Raw genomic sequence first — 22,406 nt, 5'->3', positions numbered from 1 at the left:
ATAACATGAGTAAACTATCAGTATTTTAAGCTTATTTCATAAATTGAACTTTTTCAAAAGCAAATAATAAAAATGTAAATGAGATAAATGAAAAAGAACACTGATCAAAATTAGAGAACACTTTCAGATACCTGCACGTTATTGGTGTTAATCTGGCACCTGGTGCTAATTTCCTTAATTATCTGACAACCCTATGTAAATGGCAGCCTAACTTTCCAGTTTGCAATGACTTTTCAAAAATAGTGTGCTGTTACAAAGTTACTGTAACCCTCCAGCAGCAGGTTGTCCAGATTAAGCCTATCAGCCATAGCAATATAAGTTGGTTTTCCAAGTCTGTGATTTTGAGAATATTGCATCTTTACAACATGACAAACTCTTTCAAGTCCCCCAAGAAGGCTGGTCGCCCACGAAAGACAAACACAAAAGAGGACAGGATGTTGTGGAGAATCTCCATGGGTAACTGATTCAACACTGCAGCTGGAATTGCTCGGCAGTTCAACACTAAACAGGGTAAGGATCTTTCTCGTCAAACAGTGTCACAATTTTTAAGAGCATTTGGACTGAAAGCCCACTCTGCAGTGACCAAACCTGTAATTAGCAGAAAGAATCAAAAGGCTAAACTCACCTTTGGTGAGGAGCATGTTGTGCAGACAGAAGAGAAGTGGTACGCAGTTCATTTTAGTGATGAAAGAAAGTTTATTTGGGTCTGACAGGAAATATTATGTTCGTCGACAAACTGGAAAGACTGAACCCAAAGTGTGTTTAGAAGTCAGTAAAAGGGGTGGAGGAAGTGTCATGGTTTGGGTAATGTTTTCTGCAGCAGGAGTTGGACCTCTTATACAGCTACGTGGCAGAGTGAATGCAAGTGTGTATCCGAACCTTCTTTGACAACATGTGGTCCCTTACTTGCGTTCCAAAGTTATAGCTAAGAAACCCACAACAGTCAAAGAACTGTGGAAGAGACTGAAAGAAGAGTGGACCAAAATCACACCAGAGCAGTGTGAGAGACTCGTGATGTCCTGTGACCACAGATGTGTTGAAGTCATTCAAAGCAAAGGCTTGTATACTCCCTACCGATTGGTGACTGTTGTTACCTTCAGAACATTTACTTTTAATCTTTCTCTGTGCTACAGTCATTGCTTTTCTCTAATTATGACCATCACATTTTAGGCAAAATAAAGGTTTTATGTTGAGAAACTTTGGATCTTTTGTAAAACCCTGTTCTAGTGGGATGGTGTAACCCTTTAAAAAAAACAAAAACTTTCAAATGTTGATCAGTGTACTGTAGATTACCGTATTTTTCGGACTATAAGACGCACCTGACCATAAGACGCACCCTGGTTTTAGAGGAGGAAAATAGGAAAATAAAATTTTAACCAAAAAATATGGTCATGACACACTGTTATGGGGCGAGGATCTGCTGCTGACACTGTTATGGGGGTAATGTCCCCAAATTCTCTACTAAGGTACCCCATTCTGATAAGGATCCTCCTGCCTTGTATATGATCCTGCTCATATACCCCCCATCCTGCTAATAATATACCCCCCATCCATCCTGCTCATGATATACCCCCATCCATCCTGCTCATGATATGCCCCCATCCATCCTGCTCATGATATGCCCCCATCCATCCTGCTCATGATATGCCCCCATCCATCCTGCTCATGATATGCCCCCATCCATCATGCTCAAGATATGCCCCCATCCATCCTGCTCATGAAATGCCCCCATCCATCCTGCTCATGAAATGCCCCCATCCATCCTGCTCATGAAATGCCCCCATCCATCCTGCTCATGAAATGCCCCCATCCATCCTGCTCATGATATGCCCCCATCCATCCTGCTCATGATATGCCCCCATCCATCATGCTCAAGATATGCCCCCATCCATCCTGCTCATGAAATGCCCCCATCCATCCTGCTCATGAAATGCCTCCATCCATCCTGCTCATGAAATGCCCCCATCCATCCTGCTCATGAAATGCCCCCATCCATCCTGCTCATGAAATGCCCCCATCCATCCTGCTCATGAAATGCCCCCATCCATCCTGCTCATGAAATGCCCCCATCCATCCTGCTCATGAAATGCCCCCATCCATCCTGCTCATGAAATGCCCCCATCCATCCTGCTCAAGATATGCCCCCATCCATCCTGCTCATGAAATGCCCCCATCCATCCTGCTCATGAAATGCCCCCATCCATCCTGCTCATGAAATGCCCCCATCCCTCCTGCTCATGATATGCCCCCATCCATCCTGCTCATGAAATGCCCCCATCCATCCTGCTCATGAAATGCCCCCATCCATCCTGCTCATGAAGTGCCCCCATCCATCCTGCTCATGAAATGCCCCCATCCATCCTGCTCATGAAATGCCCCCATCCATCCTGCTCATGAAATGCCCTCATCCATCCTGCTCATGAAATGCCCCCATCCTGGTAAATGGCGTGTATCCTGTGGCACAGGAAAAAAAAATAAACGTTTATACTTACCCTTCCTCACTCCCTGAAGCACCGATCTCTGTCTCAGCTGCAGCGCCGCTGTGTGGAGCCGTCACCGGTGTCTGCAGCATCGCGTCTTCCTGTCTGTGCCGGCGGTCAGCTGATCGATTCTGGTGGATACTAGCGGGGCGCACAGCGATGACGTCATCGCGGTGCGCGCCGCTAGTGTCCAGATCAGCTGACCGCCGGCACAGACAGGAAGACGCGATGCTGCAGAGGGGCGGCTCCACACACGGTGACGGATGAGTACACTGATTCACTGCACCCCGCGCTGATAATGATGCACGGGGGGCAGTGAATACAGCCGCACATGATCACTCCAGGCTGTAGTTGCCAGGGGTGATCACGGCCGGCTGCTAATTATGCACGCACCCCGCCCACCTGTCAGCGCCGGTTTCGCTGAGATGATGGGCGGGAGGATGGGTGTGCATATGTAATGAGCGGGCCCACGTGGTCATGGCAGGCTGTTACAGCCTGCTCGTGCCGCCGATGACCCGCTGCACCGCGGCACCCTCATTCCCCACAGCCTTATAGTCAGACCATAAGACGCACCCCCCACTTTCCCCCAACATTTGGGGGGAAAAAAGTGCGTCTTATGGTCCGAAAAATACGGTACATTACTTCTGAAAATAGCAAGTGATCATACATTGTTCTTTAATTTTGATCTCCAGTGTATCTTAACAAAAATGCTATTAATAAAAATATCATCTCATCTCACAAAAAATGAGCTCTCACACAGCTTTATCATCCAAAAATTGGAGATATTATGGGTCTCAGGAAATGGTGTCACAACCAGAATATTTTTTTTTTATAAAACATCAGATTTTTTGTCAATACCAAAACAATAAAAAAAACTGGACAAGTTTGGTACCGTAATCCCTTAATCATACTGATGAGGAGAATCGTCATGTCGTCATCTTTACCACATAATGTACGTTGTAACGACAATTCCTAAAAGACAATGTCAAAATTGTCGGGGGGGGGAGGGGGGCGGATTCACAATTTAATCGCATTTGGACTATTGTTCCTATTTTCCAGTACACTATGTGGTAAGATTGATGGTGGCATTCAAAAGTACATCTCGTCCCGCAAAAAACAAGATCTCATATGGCTATGTAGATTGACAAATAAAACAAAGTTATTGTTCTTTTAAGAAAGGGAGGAAGAAATGAAAACACAAGCGGTTAATATCTTACTAAACATTCCCGTAAAACCACAAAAGTCAAATCAAATCAGGAGTTCAATGTGTTCACTATTGGACCACAGGATCCTGGCATTCTTGAAGGACGTTCTCATAACAAAGCCATTTATTTTCTGTAAGACGTGTCACATAAATAGTACAGCTGTCATATTTCTACAACTCTGGTTAAAAAAATCCAGCCATCAAATACCAAAGGAGAAATCGAAATCCTTGAAGTTTGAATTATGAGTTCTTAATTATTTTGTGGTTTCTTTTCTTTGGATATATGTCTAAAATCATTGAAGCAAACCCTTAAAAATGAATTTTGCAGAATCCTATTGACACAACTTTTGACACGTAGTGGTACTCTTGTCGTTTTTAAATGTAATATTTTCCAAGCTGCAGAAATAGAAAAGTCGACAAACAGTCATCAAACTTAATAAAATAAATTTCTGGCTCAATCTTAAATGTTATGTGGATTTTAAATAAAAAATTGTATTTTACTTGTTTTTAATTCAGTTTCAGGAATATCTAAATAATTATGTATTGGTGTCTTTTAATTTTATACATAGAAGACAAATTGTCCAATGAGTAGGAGACACAGGAAATATATATAATTATACCTGTAAAGTTTTTTGGTTGCCTATACCATTTTTCTCTCTATATAACAATTCTCCGCTATTAGTGGGCAGCATTTCTTTGATTTTTCACAGCTATGTGGCACTACGTGGCAAAACAGGGTAATCAAGAGTAGCAACCATGATCTATGTTATCTAAAGTGTTATGAAAAGCAGTTAATATCAAAGGAGTTGAACCCTTTCAAAAAACCTTCATTTTGACATGAAAAGAAAAAACAAGTGCTATACTATCCCATGGTCTACTGGTGAACTTCTGACTCCTGGTATCTGCCATTGCCGTGCTAATGACACATACGGCAGCCAATCAGTGAGCTTGGCATCTCTGAGTAGAGCATTATGTCTAGACTGGCAGAACTGCTGAGCTCACCCCAAATATATAAAAAAATATTCTTTATTAATTCATGTTAAGATAATTCACTCATAAACAAAAAACACAATTGTATGAAAAATATGTATAGATATAAGTATCAGACTAATATGGTAGTCAGATAATAAATATTTGAATAATCCATATAACTTTATTTATATCCCTAATCCCATTCTCCCCCATATTTTTTATATATTTGGGGTATTTTTTTTATATAAGTTTTCTATATTGGCCCCATCCAGTATCTGTTTAATGGTTAAAAATGAGCTGACTGACTGCCTGCTTTGTTGTCAACACTGCGTCAGCACCACAGCCAACACTAACCACTGGAAGCAGCAACAGAGATTCACTAGTGGACCGGGATACAGAGTATAGCATGGTTGGTGTCTTTATAATAACTGCGCCAGGGACGAACATTTTTTTGAAAGGGGACAAACCCATTTAAGATCAAAGGCGGAGGAAAGTAGAGTTTGGATCAACATCATCTAAATTCAACAGTTAAGGGTACTTTACACGCTGCGACATCGCTAGCGATCTCATTAGCGATGGGAAATTCTAGATCGCAAGTGCGATCTTTCGAGATCGCACATGAGTAAAATGACCTATGTGCGATCTCGAAAGATCGCACTTGCGATCTAGAATTTCCCATCGCTAACGAGATGGCTAGCGATGTCGCAGCGTGTAAAGTACCTTTAAGGCTATGTGCGCACACTGCAGATTTGTTTCTCCAGCGAAAAATGCACCCTCTGGCAGAAAAACGCATCACAATCGCATGCGGTTTTACTGCATTTTGGTGCGTTTTTGGTGCGTTTTTTGCCTGCGTTTTTGTCCTTGTATTTTTTTCAACATTATCAATGGCAAAACACAGGGAAATAATGCAGGGACCTGCAGAAAAGAAGTGACATGCTGCTTCTTTTTGCTGCATAAAAACTGCAACAAAACCTGTATGAAAAAAAGAAGCAACATGCGCACAGCATTTTGGATTTCTCATAGACTTTGCTGGGAGAGCACTGCATAAAGTTTATGATACAAACTGCACCAATTCTGCACCAAAAACACGGCAAAAACAGCACACAGGGCCTTAGGCTGTATAGCACTATATATGGATTTTGCTTTTATACATTTCATTATTAATTAAAATAGTACACCCTGAGGCAAGAACTGCTAACATGCAGTAATTGTAGGGTGCGCAGTTTTGCCAGGAATAATAATACATGGAGGCGCTTTTGGATCCCAGGTGAGACATTCTTTCTCAAAGCCATCGTGAACAAATGCGGGGCTCTGACATTGCAAATAAAAGTGCAATATTGTACATTAAAGAGGCAGCTTCACTAGGCGAGTACCATGCACTCAGATATTTTGAGAACGTAACATAAGTCATAAAACAAAGACTTTTTTAGAATTTATTGCAAAATAGTAAAATGTAACATTAATGGCTCTTACAGCCATTTACAACACCAAACTGTCCACGAACAATGTTTAAAGGTTCACGCCTCTTTTAGACCTTGTGCCAACATGTCTTTTTTTCATGCTTTTTTTTTCTTGCTTTTTTAATCAATAAAAAGCAAGAAAAAATCATCTCAGTAAAGTCTATGAGAACCGTGACTTGCTGTGGACACGCTGTTTCTTTTTTCCTTGCTTTTTTGTTGTTGAAAAAAGAAGCAGCATGTCAATTGTTTCTGTTTTTTCCCTATTTCAATAGATAAAAAAAGCATGAAAAAGAAGCAAAAAAGGCATGAAAAAAAGCACAAAATAGCAGCTTTTTTTTTTTCCTGCCAATACATGCTTTATTGTGTGCTGAAAAAAAGCAATGTGTGCACATAGCCTTAAAATGTAATAAAGCAACACTACAGTGTTCTTTTTTTATTGCACTGTTAGAGTGGTGTTTTAAATCTAAGTCCCCTGACACCTGTCTTATACTTATAGTCTGGTGGCTTGATCTTCTACCACCGCTGCGCAAGTTGGTCTCAGCCATTTGTGACCTGCTGGCTGCTCCAGTGTTTCATGGAGTACACCAGAGGTCACAACTCAATGCATCTCTATGGTAGCCTTGTTCTGGCCTGGTTCTAGCTCTCATAGACTTGCATTGGAAGCTTGGGACGTAACTTCTGACTTCCAGCCAATCAGACGTTACTGTTAGAAGATGGCACAATGGGACTGGAGTAGTGTCAGTGAGAAATAAAACCACTAGCTGGATGATCACAGCCACTGGTATCTTTGACTGTGAAATGCTGTGGCATTTCAAAGAAAAACATAATTTTAACATCCACCGATGACCTAGATGAATGGCAGACTAGTTGGACAGGCCACTGTCGTCTTTACATCTATAAACACATAGGCAGAGACTCGTCAATCTAGGTCAGTGCACGGGAAGAAGCCATCGGGGTCCCGCCTGTCCAACTACTCTGCCATGTGGCTTGGTTCCCGGTGGATATTTAAAGTATGTATTTCTCTGAAGTGTTATAGCGTTTTCAGAGTGAAACATATCTGGCTGTGATCATACAACCAGTGGCTGATCCATGTTGCCCAATCCATAAGCTACATATATCAGCTAACAGGTTCTCTTTACGACTGAAAAATAAATCATATTTTTATTTTTTCTGATAAATTAATGGAAGAATTTAATATCAATGCAATATATTAACCAAATGTTCACTCCAGTTAATGAACCTCATAATTCAGCATGAATCTCAGCAACTTGCCAATTTGAAATCAATTATTTTGGATCTTGAAACATTTATTACCAAATCTGCCTCGCTATCCAACTTTGATGCCCATAATAAAATGAGAAGCAACATCTAATAGGAACCAATATCATGTATCAGGGATACTATGGATTACCAAAAGAACAAGGTATATGATTGGAAGCGTTAGAAATTACCTTTTATTTGACTGAAGTCTGTATTGAAAAAATACAGAACTAGAAATCATTCTTCATCTAGAAAGCAATACATAACTTTGCATTTACAGGCTGTGAATCCGCTGCAGACACTTTAGATATCAGTGATTGCTCCAACAAGGATGATGCGCAATCTGAACACAGTTTTATAGAATTTAGAAGAACAAAAAGCGTAAAAGGAGGATCGGAGGCAAGAGAGCAGGCAAACAAGATATCAGACGCTAGCCGAACCGGAGGTAGAAAAGACACAGATAAGTCTCAACAAATGATATATTAGATAGTGTTATAATATTACCTCCATCTGTTCACTCTGTGGAGCAGATTGAAGTCATGGCCAGGGGACTTAATTTGTCCCTGACCATGACTTCGACCTGTTCCGCATGATTTTGGATTTAAATAGATTTGTACTTCTATTGACAGTAAAAATTAATTTCTTTAATGATGAGGATGAATCTCCTTTCACATCTGATGCACATCTGAATTTGAAGAGTTAATTTTTGCAGAATAAAATGCACTGTCTTTAACTCCGTTCAGTACGAGAGAATACCAGCTGTGTGCCCATGATGAGTTTTACGTGAGTTTTTGACACTGAGAATTTTGGCTGCACAAGCAATGCAGCTTCTTACAATTCCAGCAAAGTGGATGGGATTTATAGAAAACTCGATTTATAAACTCGCCAAAGAGTCATTGTGCACGGATAGTGTTACTGTCAACTTTGGTGAAGGTTCATGATGTAAGATGTAAACTTACCAACCCATACAATTATCCTGGTAAATCTCGTGTATCTGCTTCAGATTGCCGTATCTTTCAGATTATAAGACGCACTCCTCACCCCCAAATTGGGACAAAATGGGGGTACGTCTTATAAGTCTAATGCAGCTTACTGGGGAGTGTGGGAACGGTGGAGCGGGGTCATGTTAAGCCGGCGGCAACACAAGTGGGGCGATGCTGTGGGAGTATGGGGTGTACTGACGGTGCAATGCAGACGCCATTAATCTCTCGGCAATGGACTTCAGGTAAATGGCGCTTGAGGCAGTGCTCAGATTGAGATCTCGGCTTAGCTAACACTTTTAGACTATGACTGAGGGCAATACAGTTGGAAACGTGTCAAGCTATTTTACTATTGAATCCATCTGTATTCACAAACGTTTTTAAGGATTTGTGCTAATAAAGAAGAACATATACATTTTGTTTGCATTTCGAAATGCCTTACTAGCTTTTTCCTATAGAAGTAAAAGTTTATACCCTACAGGTCAGAGAGAGGACCCGCTGATCATAACAGCTTAGACTCTACAGAAGAGAGAGACTGACTTAGTGACTCTCGAGATGGAAAACAACTCTGTTGTACTAACTGTGCTCCACTGGGAACCGCTGATCTCAAACAGACCAGGTTCTGACCATCACTGTACAATGTATAATAATCCGTAAGATGTCATAGTCGCAGAGCATTATAGGGAGCGCCAAAGGGCAACACAAAATTATGTTAATTATGATACAAATATTCAAAATTAAATAGTAGGAAAAGAATAACATTTTACCTACATGGCACACTCTAATGAATTAGAAAACAGGGAGAACAAAAACAAGAGTATACTGCAAAAATATTCAGTGTTTATTACAAGAAAACTGGCACAGAAAGAAATCGGCAGCACAAATCAAAAGGCATTTGTATAACAACAAGTATAAAATTGTGAAGCATGGGGTTTACAAGTACAGTACAAATAGTATCTGCGGGTCAAAATGTGGTCAGGGCATAAAGCACTGCAGAAAGAGCCATAGAGGGTAAAATGGATAATAAATTACCATAAATTCAAAAAAGGTGGGGAAAAGATTTAGTGCTGTAAGTGGTAAAATACCCTGCACTTAGTACTAATAAAGTAGCCCTATATCGCACATAGCCCAAGTAGCGGAAAATGCAGAAGATTATAAACATCATGCACAAAAATATAAGTCATCATAACACTCTGGCCAAAAGGTCAGAAAGGTAAAAGACAGTGGGCAGCGTAAACGATATTGTACAAGTAAGTATACCCATAGTCATGACACAGCCTAAGGATTTGCCAGCAGAGAGGTCCCCCTGGAACAAGGGCCCTTTTGACCCGCAGATACTATTAGTATTGTACTTGTAAACCCCATGCTTCCCAATTTTATACTTGTTGTTATACACATGCCTTTTGATTTGTGCTGCCGATTTATTTCTGTGTCAGTCTTCTTGTAATAAACACTGAATATTTTTGCACTATACTCTTGTTTTTGTTCTCCTTGTTTCACAAAATTACATTAGACTGCTCTCTGATTCTTCAGCAATGTGGGAAATAGTCCCAGGCAAGTTTCTTTTTACAAACTCAAAATGTTTGAAATCACGTGAAACCTTGTATACACTCTTATGCGGGCGTCACACGGTACGATATATCAGGTGATATGTCGTCGGGGTCACGTCGTTAGTGACGCACATCCGGCATCGTCAGACACATCGTACAGTGTGACACCTCGGAACGACTGCGAATGAGCAAAAATACTCACCTTTTCATTGCTCGTTAAAACGAAAAATACGGTATATGTATGTGGGGTATACTTGTGCTGGGAGCTGTCATGGTCAAAAGCATTGAAACTGACAAAAATTAAAATTTTCACAAAGTTTGCTGCTTCAATGTTGTTAGATCATTTAGATATATTTATGACTTCTGAAGTACAATTATATGAATTTTAAAAGTTTTTAGAATTTTATTCACAAATACACCAAGTATATGCAAAGACTCAATATTTACGGAGTTGTCCCTTATTTTTCAAGACTTCAACAAGTTGCCCTGGAATGCTGGATATCAGATTCTGGACCAAATCCTGACTTATGGCAACCTATTCATACCTAATTAGTGTTTGGAAGAGTTTCTCACAATTTCTGTATTTTTGTTTGCACACATTAAAATCTGGGGAGTTTCCTGGCCATGGACCAAAAATTTGAATGTTTTGTTCAATGAGCCACCGAGTTATCACTTTTGCCTCGTGACATGGCACTCCATCATGCTGGAAAAAGCATTGTTCATCATTCAGTTGCTCCTGAATTGTTGGGAGCAGTTACTCTTAGAAAATGTTAAAATACCATTCTTTATACATGGTAGTGTTCCTAGGAAAAATTTCCTATGACAAGCCACCCCACACACGAATGGTCTCAGGATGCTTTACTATTAGAGTGAAACAAGATTCATCGTAGAGCTAACCTATTCTTCTCCAATTATTTTTCCTGATGTCTCAATAATTCTGAAGGAGTTTCATCCGAGAAAAAAAGCTTTACCCTAGTCATCTGCAGTCCAATCCCAACACTCCCTGCAGAATATCAGTCTGTCCATTACATTTTTCATGGAGAGGTGTGGCTTCTTGGCTGTCCTGGTGTTAAGAAGCCTCGAGAAGCCTTTGCCTCACTATTTGTGCAGATGCATACATACCTGCCTGCTGTTATTCCTGATCGATCAAGCTTTGCATTAATGTTGAACCAGTCCAGTAGCTGAACTCTCTTTAGAAGATTGTTGAGGCACATACAGGACTTTATGGGGGCACCCTGAAGCCTTCTTCGCAGTAGCTGAACCTTTCATTTTTTTAAATTCTTGATGATCTGAAAAATGGTTGATTTAGGGGCAATCTTATAAGCAGCAATGGCATTGCCTATAAAAACCCTTTTGATAGAATGTAATGATTACAGCACGTGTTTCTTCAGAGACAGCCATGATTAACAAATTAAGACAATGATTTCAAGCACGAAACCCCTTTTAAAGCAACCAGTCTGTTCTTATCACTCTGTCCCGCTGATTGAATCGTATCAGTTAGGCTGGGTTCACACATAGCGACAGCGATAACGACGTCGCTGTTACGTCACCATTTTCTGTGACGTAACAGCAACCTAGTAAGTCGCTGTTATGATCGCTGCTTAGCTGTCAAACACAGCGACGCAGCAGTGATCATAACGTCGCTACATGTGCAGAGAGACGGGAGCTGCGCACACTGCTTAGCGCTGGCTCCTTGCTCTCCTAGCTACAGCAAACATCGGGTTAATTACCCAATGTGTACTGCAGCTACATGTGCAGAGAGCAGGGAGCTGCGCACACTACTTAGCGCTGGCTCCCTGCACTCCTAGCTACAGTACACATCGGGTTAATTACCCGATATGTACTGCAGCTACATGTGCAGAGAGCAGGGAGCTGCGCACACTGCTTAGCGCTGGCTCCCTGCTCTCCTAGCTACAGTACACATCGGGTTAATTACCCGATATGTACTGCAGCTACATGTGCAGAGAGCAGGAGCCGGCGCTGGCAGCGAGAGCGGCGGAGGCTGGTAACGAAGGTAAATATCGGGTAACCACCTTGGTTACCCGATGTTTACCTTGGTTACAGCTTACCGCAGCTGCTAGATGCCGGCTCCTGCTGTCTGCTCGCTTCATTTCGTCGCTCTCTCACTGTCACACACAGCAATCTGTGCGTCACAGCGGGAGAGCAACAATAAAAAAACGAACCAGGGCTGTGTGTAACGAGCAGCGATCTCACAGCAGGGGCCAGATCGCTGCTCAGTGTCACACACAGCGAGATCGCTAATGAGGTCACTGTTGCGTCACCAAAACCGTGACGTAGCAGCGATTTCGGTAGCGATCTCGCTATGTGTGACGCACCCCTTACCTTGTCCTCATTAACCCTTTCCCCTAAGGTAATGAGAAGATTAATGAAATGATGTACACAGGTAATTTTATGGCAGAGCTGATATTCAGTTGCAGTGTTTTTTTTTTTTAATTAAAGGGGTTGTCCCCCAAACAAAGTACATTATACGCAATAAATGTGCTAAATAAGTGGATGTGCTAAAAAAAAAATTCCGTGCTGCGATAATCTTATAAATGTGCCCCTGTTATGTACTGCAGGAACATGGTCAGCACATAACACAATTCCAAGTCAGGAGAGGAGCAATAAGCGATTATAGAGAAAACATAGCAATGGCTTGCAGCTGCTGCTTTGTGTGAGGTAAAACACTACCCTGGACAGGAAGGGTGGTATGTTCAGATCAAGTTCCTCGATTGTCAGACACATCCAATAAACAGTACATAGCAGGGGCACATTATGTAACATTGCCCCTGGAAGAAGCAAATGCGAAATGTGTGTTGGGCACAAGAAGGTAATAAACACCTTACATCATGGACATCGTTGACCTATATTAATTTACAGTGTTTACTTCTGAAGTTATAAAGGCTTTCTTTATTTTATTATTGATTAAAACTTCACCAGCATCATAATAATTGTTTCTATTATTTAGCACTATGCACACTTTACTCATTGCGGACATTATTCCCTTTTCTGAAATTATGCTTTTGTGATCTGATTATTTTGTGCATATTTGTTAGTGGGTTTTCTTGGTCATCCTTTGTAAGGAGGTGTGTGTGTGATTTGCTCCTCCTGCACCTGTGACGCTTCCACTTTAGTGGGGGTTTAGCTGTATCCTGCTAGAGTACTAGTTTTTGGCCAGGGCGATGTATACACTGCAGCCCATCTTGCTGTAAGTAATACTTAATTTTTGGAGGATATTTTCCTCTTTTTGTTGCTATGTTTAGATTTAGTGTAGGGACCTACAAGCATGAGGTTCCGTGACGTGGGTTGTAGGCTTACGTTTTTATGGCCAGAAATACCAACAAAAACCTCATATTTATTTTTTTGGACAGGATACAGCCAGGCCCCTTTCTTTTGGGCCTTGCACTGAAGAGTGTCTGTCCGTGCATGATACACAGTGGGGTACGGCTTGGCAACCCGCCTGATCTAATAGTATGGGCGTCACCTAATAGGCTGCGGGTTTGTGACTGTGTTATCTGCATATGTGAACAGCGCTCTATGCAAGTCACTAGTGTGCAGTTTTATCATCTAGCAATCGCCCTCCTCCATTCCACGGAGGTGTGTGTGTGATTTGCTCCTCCTGTACCTGTGACGCTTCCACTTTAGTGGGGGTGTAGCTGTATCCTGCTAGAGTACTAGTTTTTGGCCAGGGCGATGTACACACTGCAGCCCATCTTGCTGTAAGTCATCCTTTGTAACTATTATTTTGACTTTATAATATCAATAGTATTTTGTTGGGTTCTTTACTGCACACTAGCATTATCGTAAACTGTGTATAAGATGCCTTGTTATGTATGTTTTTGTATTTTGATATAATTAAAATTACTTTATATCTATTTGCAGTCATATATTTGTACATTTTTTGCAATTTATCTGATCACTATTCACAACTGACTTAATGTAAGTTGCTACTATAGAAGCTGAAGCAGTGGTGTAACCAGAGTCTGATGGGCCCTGGTGCGGAGTTTAAGCCTGGAGCCCCCCATATGTTTGTCAGATGTTTGGACCATTGTAGCATTCTAAATCCTTTAAAGACATACAAGTTGCCCCCCTTCCCCTTCATTGTGTAGTAACATCCCCCATCCTGTACTAATGTCCCCCATCCTGGGCCACTTCCTTTTAAATATGTCTCTCATCCTGATAAATATGTACCCCATCCTCGTAAATATATCTCCCATCCTGTTATATAGCCCCCTCATCCTAGTATATAGCTCTCCATGCTGGTGTAAGGCCCTTTATCCTGGTGTATAGCTCCCCATCATGCTATATACCCCCTCATCCAGTTATATAGCCCTCTATCCTGGTATATAGCCCCATCATGGTATATAGCCCCCTCATTATTATTATTATTATAGCACCATCAATTCCATGGCACTTTACATGTGAAACGGGTATACATAATAGGGACAAGTACAATAATCATAAACAATACAAGGCACAGACTGGTACAGGAGGATAGAGGTCCCTGCCCACGAGGACTCAGAGTCTACAAGGCATAGGTGACTATACAGTAGGTTGGTTTTGGTATATAGCCCTTCATCCTGGTATATAGCTCTTAATCCTGAGTATATTGCCCCCATCCTGGTATATAGCCTCCTCATGCTGGTATATAGCCCTCCATCCTAGTATATAGCCCCCATTATGCTGTATAGCCCCCTCATCCTGGTATATAGCCCTCCATCCTGGTATATAGCCCCCCCATCATGCTATATAGCCCCCTCATCATGCTATATAGTCCCCTCATCATGTTGGTATATAGCCACCATCATGCTATATAGCCCCCTTATCCTGGTATATAGCCCCCATCCTGGTATACAGTCCCCCATCCTAGTATATAGCCCCCTCATCCTGGTATATAGCCCCCACCGTGCCGCACACAATAAAAAAAATAAATAAATAAACAATTGTACTCACCTAACCTGCACTCCTCCAGATGTCCTCCTACGATGCTGGCATGCCAGCAACTGACCAGCCTGTAAGCAGCGCTGCACATGACGTCAGTGTCATGCGCGGTCACTTATAGCACCGGCAGCTGTCAGAATATTCTCTGCTCCCCATGCCCAGGATTGTGTGCGTGGGGAGCAATGAATATTCATGACCTTAATCTGTGGCCGGCACCTCACAGTGCAGGGACCCGACAAGTCTCTGTACTGCGATGTATTTCAACTGGATGTGTGCCCTCGAACACACATCCATCTGAATAAGGGGCTGGGGCTGGCGGGCCCCCTGCACCGCCGGGCCCGGTCGCAGTGGCTATATCTATGACAGCAGTCGTTACGCCCCTGAGCTTAAGCAATAAATGTTGTGACAATCAAAATTTGCATTTGTTTCAAAACCTTTGCCCATGACATTAAATCTGAGATTCACTGCAATAGAGGAGTGAATGCAGCCGTAGGGAATTTCATATTTGCAAACGCACTACACATTTTCAGACTAAAAATAGATATGTAAAATACTGAGCAAAAAATTGACGGTGGATGGGCTCACAGGGCGCTAAATGACAGCATGCAGTTATTGGGATTTTACCTGCCTGTGACCAAAGCTTGCACTGGGTAATTTAGAGCTGCCTGTCACTCATTAATGCTCCAGTGCTGAGTAAACGAAGACATAGGACATGGCAAAATAGCACAATTACTGCAGCCAGGAGAGCAATTATACAGTTTTATCTAGGCATTGAAGACGTCAACGAGGAAAAAGAAATGATGTCTACAGAGAAATAATCAATTTTCATTAAATGGAAAGAAAGGTCCATGAAAAAAAATAAAACAAGAACTCAATCCCAGGTTTCAAACCTAGGAGTTCTAAATCAAACTGATTGTTTGTGCAAGACTTCTGTTCATAGAGATGAAATATTATATTATATTAAAGCACTTGTATGTTTTAATCCCCATGTTCTAAAATCTGCCCAGGAAAGGTCACATTTTGGCCAACAGAGTTTAACGTTATGCCAAATGTACAGCTTTAACCCCTTCACAATCCAGTGATTTTCCGTTTTCGTTTTTTTCCTCCCCTTCTCCCAAGCGTCATAACTTTTTTATTTTTCTGTCAGTATAGCCATATGGAGGCTTGTTTTTTGCGGGATGAATGGTACTTTTGAACAACACCATTCATTTTGCCCCATATTGTACTGGAAAACGGAGAAAAAATTCCAAATGCGGTGAAATTGCAAAAAAATGCAATTTCACGATTGCTTCTTGGGTTTTTTATGAACCATGTTCATTATATGGTACAATTGACCTGGAATTATGATTCCACAGGTCAGTATGAGTTAGTAGATACCAAACATGAATAGTTTTACTTTTACCTAAGTGCGATAAAAAAAAATCAGAAATTTGTAAAAAAAATGTGAGCTTTTGTCGCCATTTTTTAGACCTGTAGCGTTCTCATTTTTTTAGATCTGGGGCAGTGTGAGGACTTATTTTTGTGTCTTGAGCTGATGTTCTTAACTATACCATTTTTGGGTAGACGTGATTTTTACATCGACTTTTAATGCACTTTATTGCAATTTTGCGGTGACCAAAAAAAAGTAATTCTGTCTTTTTGATTTTGTGTCTCGCTAAGCCCTTTACTGATCGGATTAATTTATTTTATATTTTGATAGATTCAGCATTTCTGAATTTGATGATATCAAATATGTATTTGATCATGCATTTGACTGTTAGGGCAGATAATTGATTGCGATCCCAAGGTTTTTTTTTTTGTAAATCGGGTTGGACCCACTGATCCTGAATATGTGCGTGTTCACCCCTTAACTATTTTAGACCTAAAAATAAGAAAGCAGCATGTCGTAAGGGTTGGTGCAGGCCTCCATGGCCAGACTGCAGAGTTCTCCAACATATTAGTAAAAAATAGGAAGCACTGCAATATAAAAAAATTGAGTTTTTTTTAAATTTACTATACCTCAGTGAAGTTTCAACTTTAAAAGAGGACATTGTACTAGATTTAGCATGGTAAACTGGCTACATTATAGAATAATGACTGCAGAGCTGAATAAAACGCTGGTTTTACTTTTTGATGTCTTCTCCATTAAGGAGATATTATTGTAAAGTTTAGATTACAGTTTAAGCCCAAAAGAGTGTTAATAGACGTTTGTCTCTAGCAGCGGGAACTTTTTTAGCCAGATGAGGTTGACCAATCATAAGCAGGAGGCATCTTATAGGGGAAAAAACACATCTCCAGAAGGTCAAAAGAACATTATTTCTCCTGTATGACAGAATGAAAGGTAGCTCTTCCCTTAGACCTGATCTCTGCAGCGAATGTGTGGAGCAGAGCAAAGCTGAGTACAATTAAGGCATGTTCTTCTGACACTCAGGGGCATTTTTTTTCTTCTCCTGCATGACATTTCCTGCTTATGATTGGTTACCATCATGGAGGAGAAGTACACAGCCCCACAGACAGAATCTCTCATAATGCTTTGATGAGCTTAACAAAAATTATAATCTAAACTTTATGAGCTAATACCTCCACAAGAGACAGGAGAAATTAAAAAACTGATATGATGACTTGTCTGCCTACACTGTCAATATGCATAAACATCTCAAAAACATTAACTGTAAGGGTGTTTTCACACTGTGTGTTTGTCCCTCATTGTGTGGTCCTGTGAGAATACAATATATTTTTCTATGTGCTTTTCTATTGTGAGCATACAATACATTTTTCTATATGCCTTTTCTATGACTAAACTTTTTTTTCTATATCAGTAACAAGAACCTGTAAGCAAGTCTACACCAAGGTCAGCAGCTGATATCGTGAAACAAGGGAAAAGAATGAAAATGTTGATAATGATGACTGCCTGGATCTTTTTCTAGTGTGCTACATGATAAGGACTTTGCGAGCTATGGCTGAAGAGGAAATCAAATTCACAGGCTTTTTGCATATGCTTTTAATATAGCCAATGGCATACTTAGGAATTTTACTAAAAGATTAACCCACTATGGCTCTATAAAATGCTTGTAAAAATAAAGCATGTCACATGCGCACCTTGACTGAAAAGGAATTCATACCAGCTAATCTGTGTGGTGTGAATTTCTCCGCCAGCTCTCAGCAACCTTCAATCTGAGATTACAGCAGACATTCACTGTTATGAATGAAATTTCCTGAAAACTATGGAATCTCTCCTTAACAGTCCCATAGGGGCTTACGTCCAAACCCTCCACAAAACGGGACTCAGACATATGTGCAGATGGGGTCATTGAATATAATAGAGTAGACATAGTCACCGTGTGCTCTGTCATGCACCCTTTTCTGGAGTTTATGCCTACTGGAGATGAACACCCAGATGCAGTAGACTGTGTTAATTTGATGCACATATAAGGTTTTCCCATAAAACAAAATCACAAGTAACACAAAGAGTCAGCGAACTGATGGGACAGTACCTCCTCGATCACGCGCTGCTAGGTTGCTTCCTCGTTTTAATGTAACATCCAACTGGTACATTCCGGGATTAGGGGGTGGAAGATCTGCATTACTGTTTCCTGCACTGTTGTTTTTCTGAAAAAAAGAGGGAACACATATAGTTTTAATACATGGTGACAAAGGTATAGTGTATGTTAAAGAACACACTGAGCAGCTTTACTGTGGTGAAATAATATATGAAAATTATAAAGTAAATATAAAGATCTGTAGATCTCATTTACATTGGAGGAGCAATCAGATAAACAAATTGTGACCAGTCCATTAGGTGACATAGTACAAACATTCTGATACCCTCCCAGAAATTGACTGTAATCCTGTAAATAGGCACTTGGTATTCCTACAGTTCTGTATTATTTGTACCATATTCTACTGTGACGCCCCTGATTCTATCAGGGTGTCACAGGGAACTGCACCCCTGTCTCTGATGGTACAGAACTCCCCTACATGGTTCTGGGTTCTTACACACTGGTATTGCTTCCATCAGCACTCAAATCCTAACACACACTCAAATCCTAACCACACCTCACACTACACCCTGTCAGGCACACCTGTTATGATCCGGAACCATGGAAGATCACAATGTATCATTGGCAAAAAAGGTGACAAGAGCATTGGCAACTAATCTGGCCACCATCCCCTTACTAACCATCAACACTAGAAGTAGCTGAGGGGTGAACTATCATCCTATGCACCGTGAACCCAGCTGGAGAACTAGCTATCCTAAAAAAAGAAAGGATGAATAACTCTCTGCCTTAGAAATAGACTGCAAAAGGTATAGCAAGCCCCCCACATTCAAAGACTATGGTGATATAGGAAAATACAATACACAGATGGAGCATAGGATTAGCAAAGGTGAGGCCCAACTAACTAAATAGGAAAGAACAGGAAAGGGGCTGATGTTGGCCAGAGAAAAACCCTACAAAAACCCAAATACCTGATAGTACAAAAAGGTCCTCAGAACACACGATCTGCACTCCGTCCTATATCAGGCGCTCTTGTCAAACCAATGAACAGAAAACAGGAAAAATTACAAATTCAAGAAGCAACAAACACATGGACTTATAGGAGCAATACTCCAAACATAGCTGCATGGAGCTTCACAGCAAAGCAACAGAGAGGGAAGATTCCTGCATGCAAATAAACTGACAATAACCACAATAATTGACAACCTAGATAAGAACAAAAGAACAAAAACAACATAAGAAAGAACCAAGCACTTATCTGGGGTAGAAGTGGTCTGGAGAAAGATGAAAAGGCTGGTGAAGCACAGAACAAATGATAACCGGCCCAGACAGCCAGGAGACCAAGGCTTAAATAGGCAGAGAGTTAGCAATGGAAACACCCATTGCTCAAGAACACCTGGTCTCTGTCAAACCATTCCTGGCCACAAAAAGGAGCCCCACAGCAGCAAACAGCATAACTGACATTCACAACACACACCAGTGGGTGGTCTAGATGGAAAAGGGCCACCCACCTAGAGGTCAGGCAGACTAGTAAGAGGGAGGAAGTCAGTTGAGTAGTAGCCCTCAGAGAGTGAGAAGCTGAGGGAGTTGGAGCTCCCTGTATGATCTTGGTTGGGTCGCAGACGGTGGTCTGGGACCAGATGAGTCGGAGATGCAGTCACAGGGTATTGGAAAATTTTGCACTGACTTAGTTTTGGAGAACAGTCAGCACCAAAAAGTCCCGTAACCGATACCGAGCACGGCAGGGTACATGACCCTAGATCAGGGAGTTGCTTCACGCAACTTGATAATTCATCTGTGGAGGATAGTCTCTTAATGAACTTTCCCCAAGAGCTCAGAGATCGAAGGCACCAACACAACGAGGGGGATAGGGATTTCCAGCTTATTCGGCCTACAGAAATCACAAGTGTCAGCCATCGAGAGCACAGCTCCACTATATCACTATATGGAGCAGGACCCTGACAGCTTCAGGCCGGAATTCAGCTCCGGACCACTAAGCAATACCAGCGGGAATGGATACCCAGACGAGCTCCTCCGAGTGGCAGCAGCACCCAGAGACTTGGTTTACTTCTGTGTCAGAGTCTGATTAATGATTGCACTAACGTCTATACAACCTGAGTGAGTACACTGTGCACCCTGCATCCTGCCTGCATGCATAGCCTGCACAATGCTATCCTCCACCTATCCTCCGGAGTCCCGGGGTCTCCCCTACCCGTGGAGGAATCACCATCTGGCTGCACCCACTCCATCTCCCCCGGGTACTCCCATCGGCAGCGGCGGTACTCCCCTTACCGCACGGGTTTGACATGGCCGCAAGCCCTTGGGTCCGGAGACCCTCGAGCAACCCCGGATCCGAGTAGTTCGACTGCTGCAGGGACGGCACACTACCCCAGAAGAAATACCTCTACTATAGAATACCGCTGCCATGCAATGAAAGATACAGTCATTTTTATTTCCCACATTGATAAGGAAGTCTCCTTATGCCTCTATATTAAATTAGAGACATATTTTATTTATTTATTTTACTCACTTATATAGCACTATTAATTCTACAGCACTTTACAGAAAAGATCATCACTGTCCCCACTATTTAAATTCACTATCAGTACGTCTTTGGAGTGTGGGAGGAAACTGGGGAATTTTGAGGAAAGACACTCAAACACGTGTTGCCCCATATACAGCATCGACCCACAGCACTAAATGGTTTTCCATCATGGTATGTCCTGTATGACATTAAGCAAATCCACTTTAAAGTGGACCTTTCACCAAATTTTTCATGCTGAACTGGATACATAATGTAATAGTGGCTGCAGAGCAGAATAAAATAGTGTTTGTTTTGGGTTTTTTTGCTTTTTTTAATTTAGCTTTTTTTATTGTGAAGATTTTGGCAATCAAGTAATTAGCACTTAATGAATTAACTGCAGTTAAAGGATTATTCCCATCTCCAAGATTCTATGCCAATATGTAGTAAGCGTAATAACAATAATGTAAGCAAATACCTTCAATTAGAACTGTAGTATAGTATTCCTCATACAGCCATATCTCTTACCTCATGTGCAGGGTATTGCAGCTTAGGTATCCAAGGTTAAGAACACAAGCAACTAACTGACTGTCACTATATGAGCGGATGTAACCATGGATATCTAAGCTGCAATTCCCTGCACATGTGACAAAAGACATGGCTATATCACGAGAACTATACTACATTTCTAATTTGAAGTATTTGCTAATATCATTATTATTATTATGCCTACAACATATTGGGATAGGATCTTGGAGATAGTAATACCTGTTTAAGTCCAACTGCGTGTTATTATATATTTTCACTGTACTTCTGCGTCCTGTATGACGTTGACCAATCATAAATTGGCATCAACAAAGACGTGCAGAAGGATCTGTGATGATGTCATGAGGGTCACATGACCTGAGCACATCGGTCCTGGAGTGTGCAGACTAAATAGGCAAAGAAGACAGCACAGAAGTGTGGAAATGAAGTTTTGTGCTGTGTGATATATCTGACTGGCAGGACATGTGGACCTAAGTCATGTAACCTGGGCAATTTCTTTTTTTTGTTTTTTTTGTTAACCCCTTTGCAGCATCCAGAAGTGGGTATATGGAGTAAGTCAGTGGGGTGAGCTTCTTCCATATCCGGCAGGTAATGGCTGTGTGTTACAGCCAGGACCTGCATCTAACAATCGCGTTCCACTTGTCATTGTTAACCTGTTAAATCCCACTATCAAACTCTGACAGTGGGATTTAACACATACTGGCATAGGGGCGCCTCATTTTCAGCTCCCATCGATGAACCGTGACGTGATCGCGGGTTGCTGATGAGTTGCTATAACAGCAGGGGTCTGCTGAAGACTTCTGTGCTTGTCATAACAGCACTCCTTTTAAACCTGTCTATGGCCAATCTTAAAAGGAGACTGATTTCTGCTATATAGAGTAATAATGTGGCATTTCTGTATATAGCACAAGTGATAAGATGATCGCAGGTTATAGGCCCCTAAGGGGACTATTTAAAAACAGTGGAAAGTAAAAAAAAAAGTTGAAAAAAAGACAAAAAAAATAGACACATACAGT

At 41.4% G+C, this 22,406-nt stretch overlaps 1 protein-coding gene across 7 annotated transcripts in view; it reads right to left on the bottom strand.

Annotated features, from left to right (window-relative positions):
• The window catches only part of MCTP1 (multiple C2 and transmembrane domain containing 1), a 1,233,450-nt gene that overhangs the window by 816,132 nt on the left and 394,912 nt on the right, over positions 1 to 22,406 (bottom strand). For all 7 annotated transcript variants that reach the window (XM_075325086.1, XM_075325091.1, XM_075325087.1 and 4 more), the window contains exon 2: positions 18,321 to 18,435. In XM_075325086.1, the coding sequence (XP_075181201.1) occupies positions 18,321 to 18,435 (115 nt within the window). The remainder of the gene's footprint in view (positions 1 to 18,320; positions 18,436 to 22,406) is intronic.

This window comes from Anomaloglossus baeobatrachus, chromosome 1 (assembly GCF_048569485.1).
Source record: "Anomaloglossus baeobatrachus isolate aAnoBae1 chromosome 1, aAnoBae1.hap1, whole genome shotgun sequence".
In the NCBI taxonomy this organism is placed as follows: Eukaryota; Metazoa; Chordata; class Amphibia; order Anura; family Aromobatidae; genus Anomaloglossus; species Anomaloglossus baeobatrachus.
The sequence above is the reverse complement of the archived record's forward strand: the minus strand, read 5'-3'. Positions and strand labels throughout refer to the sequence as shown.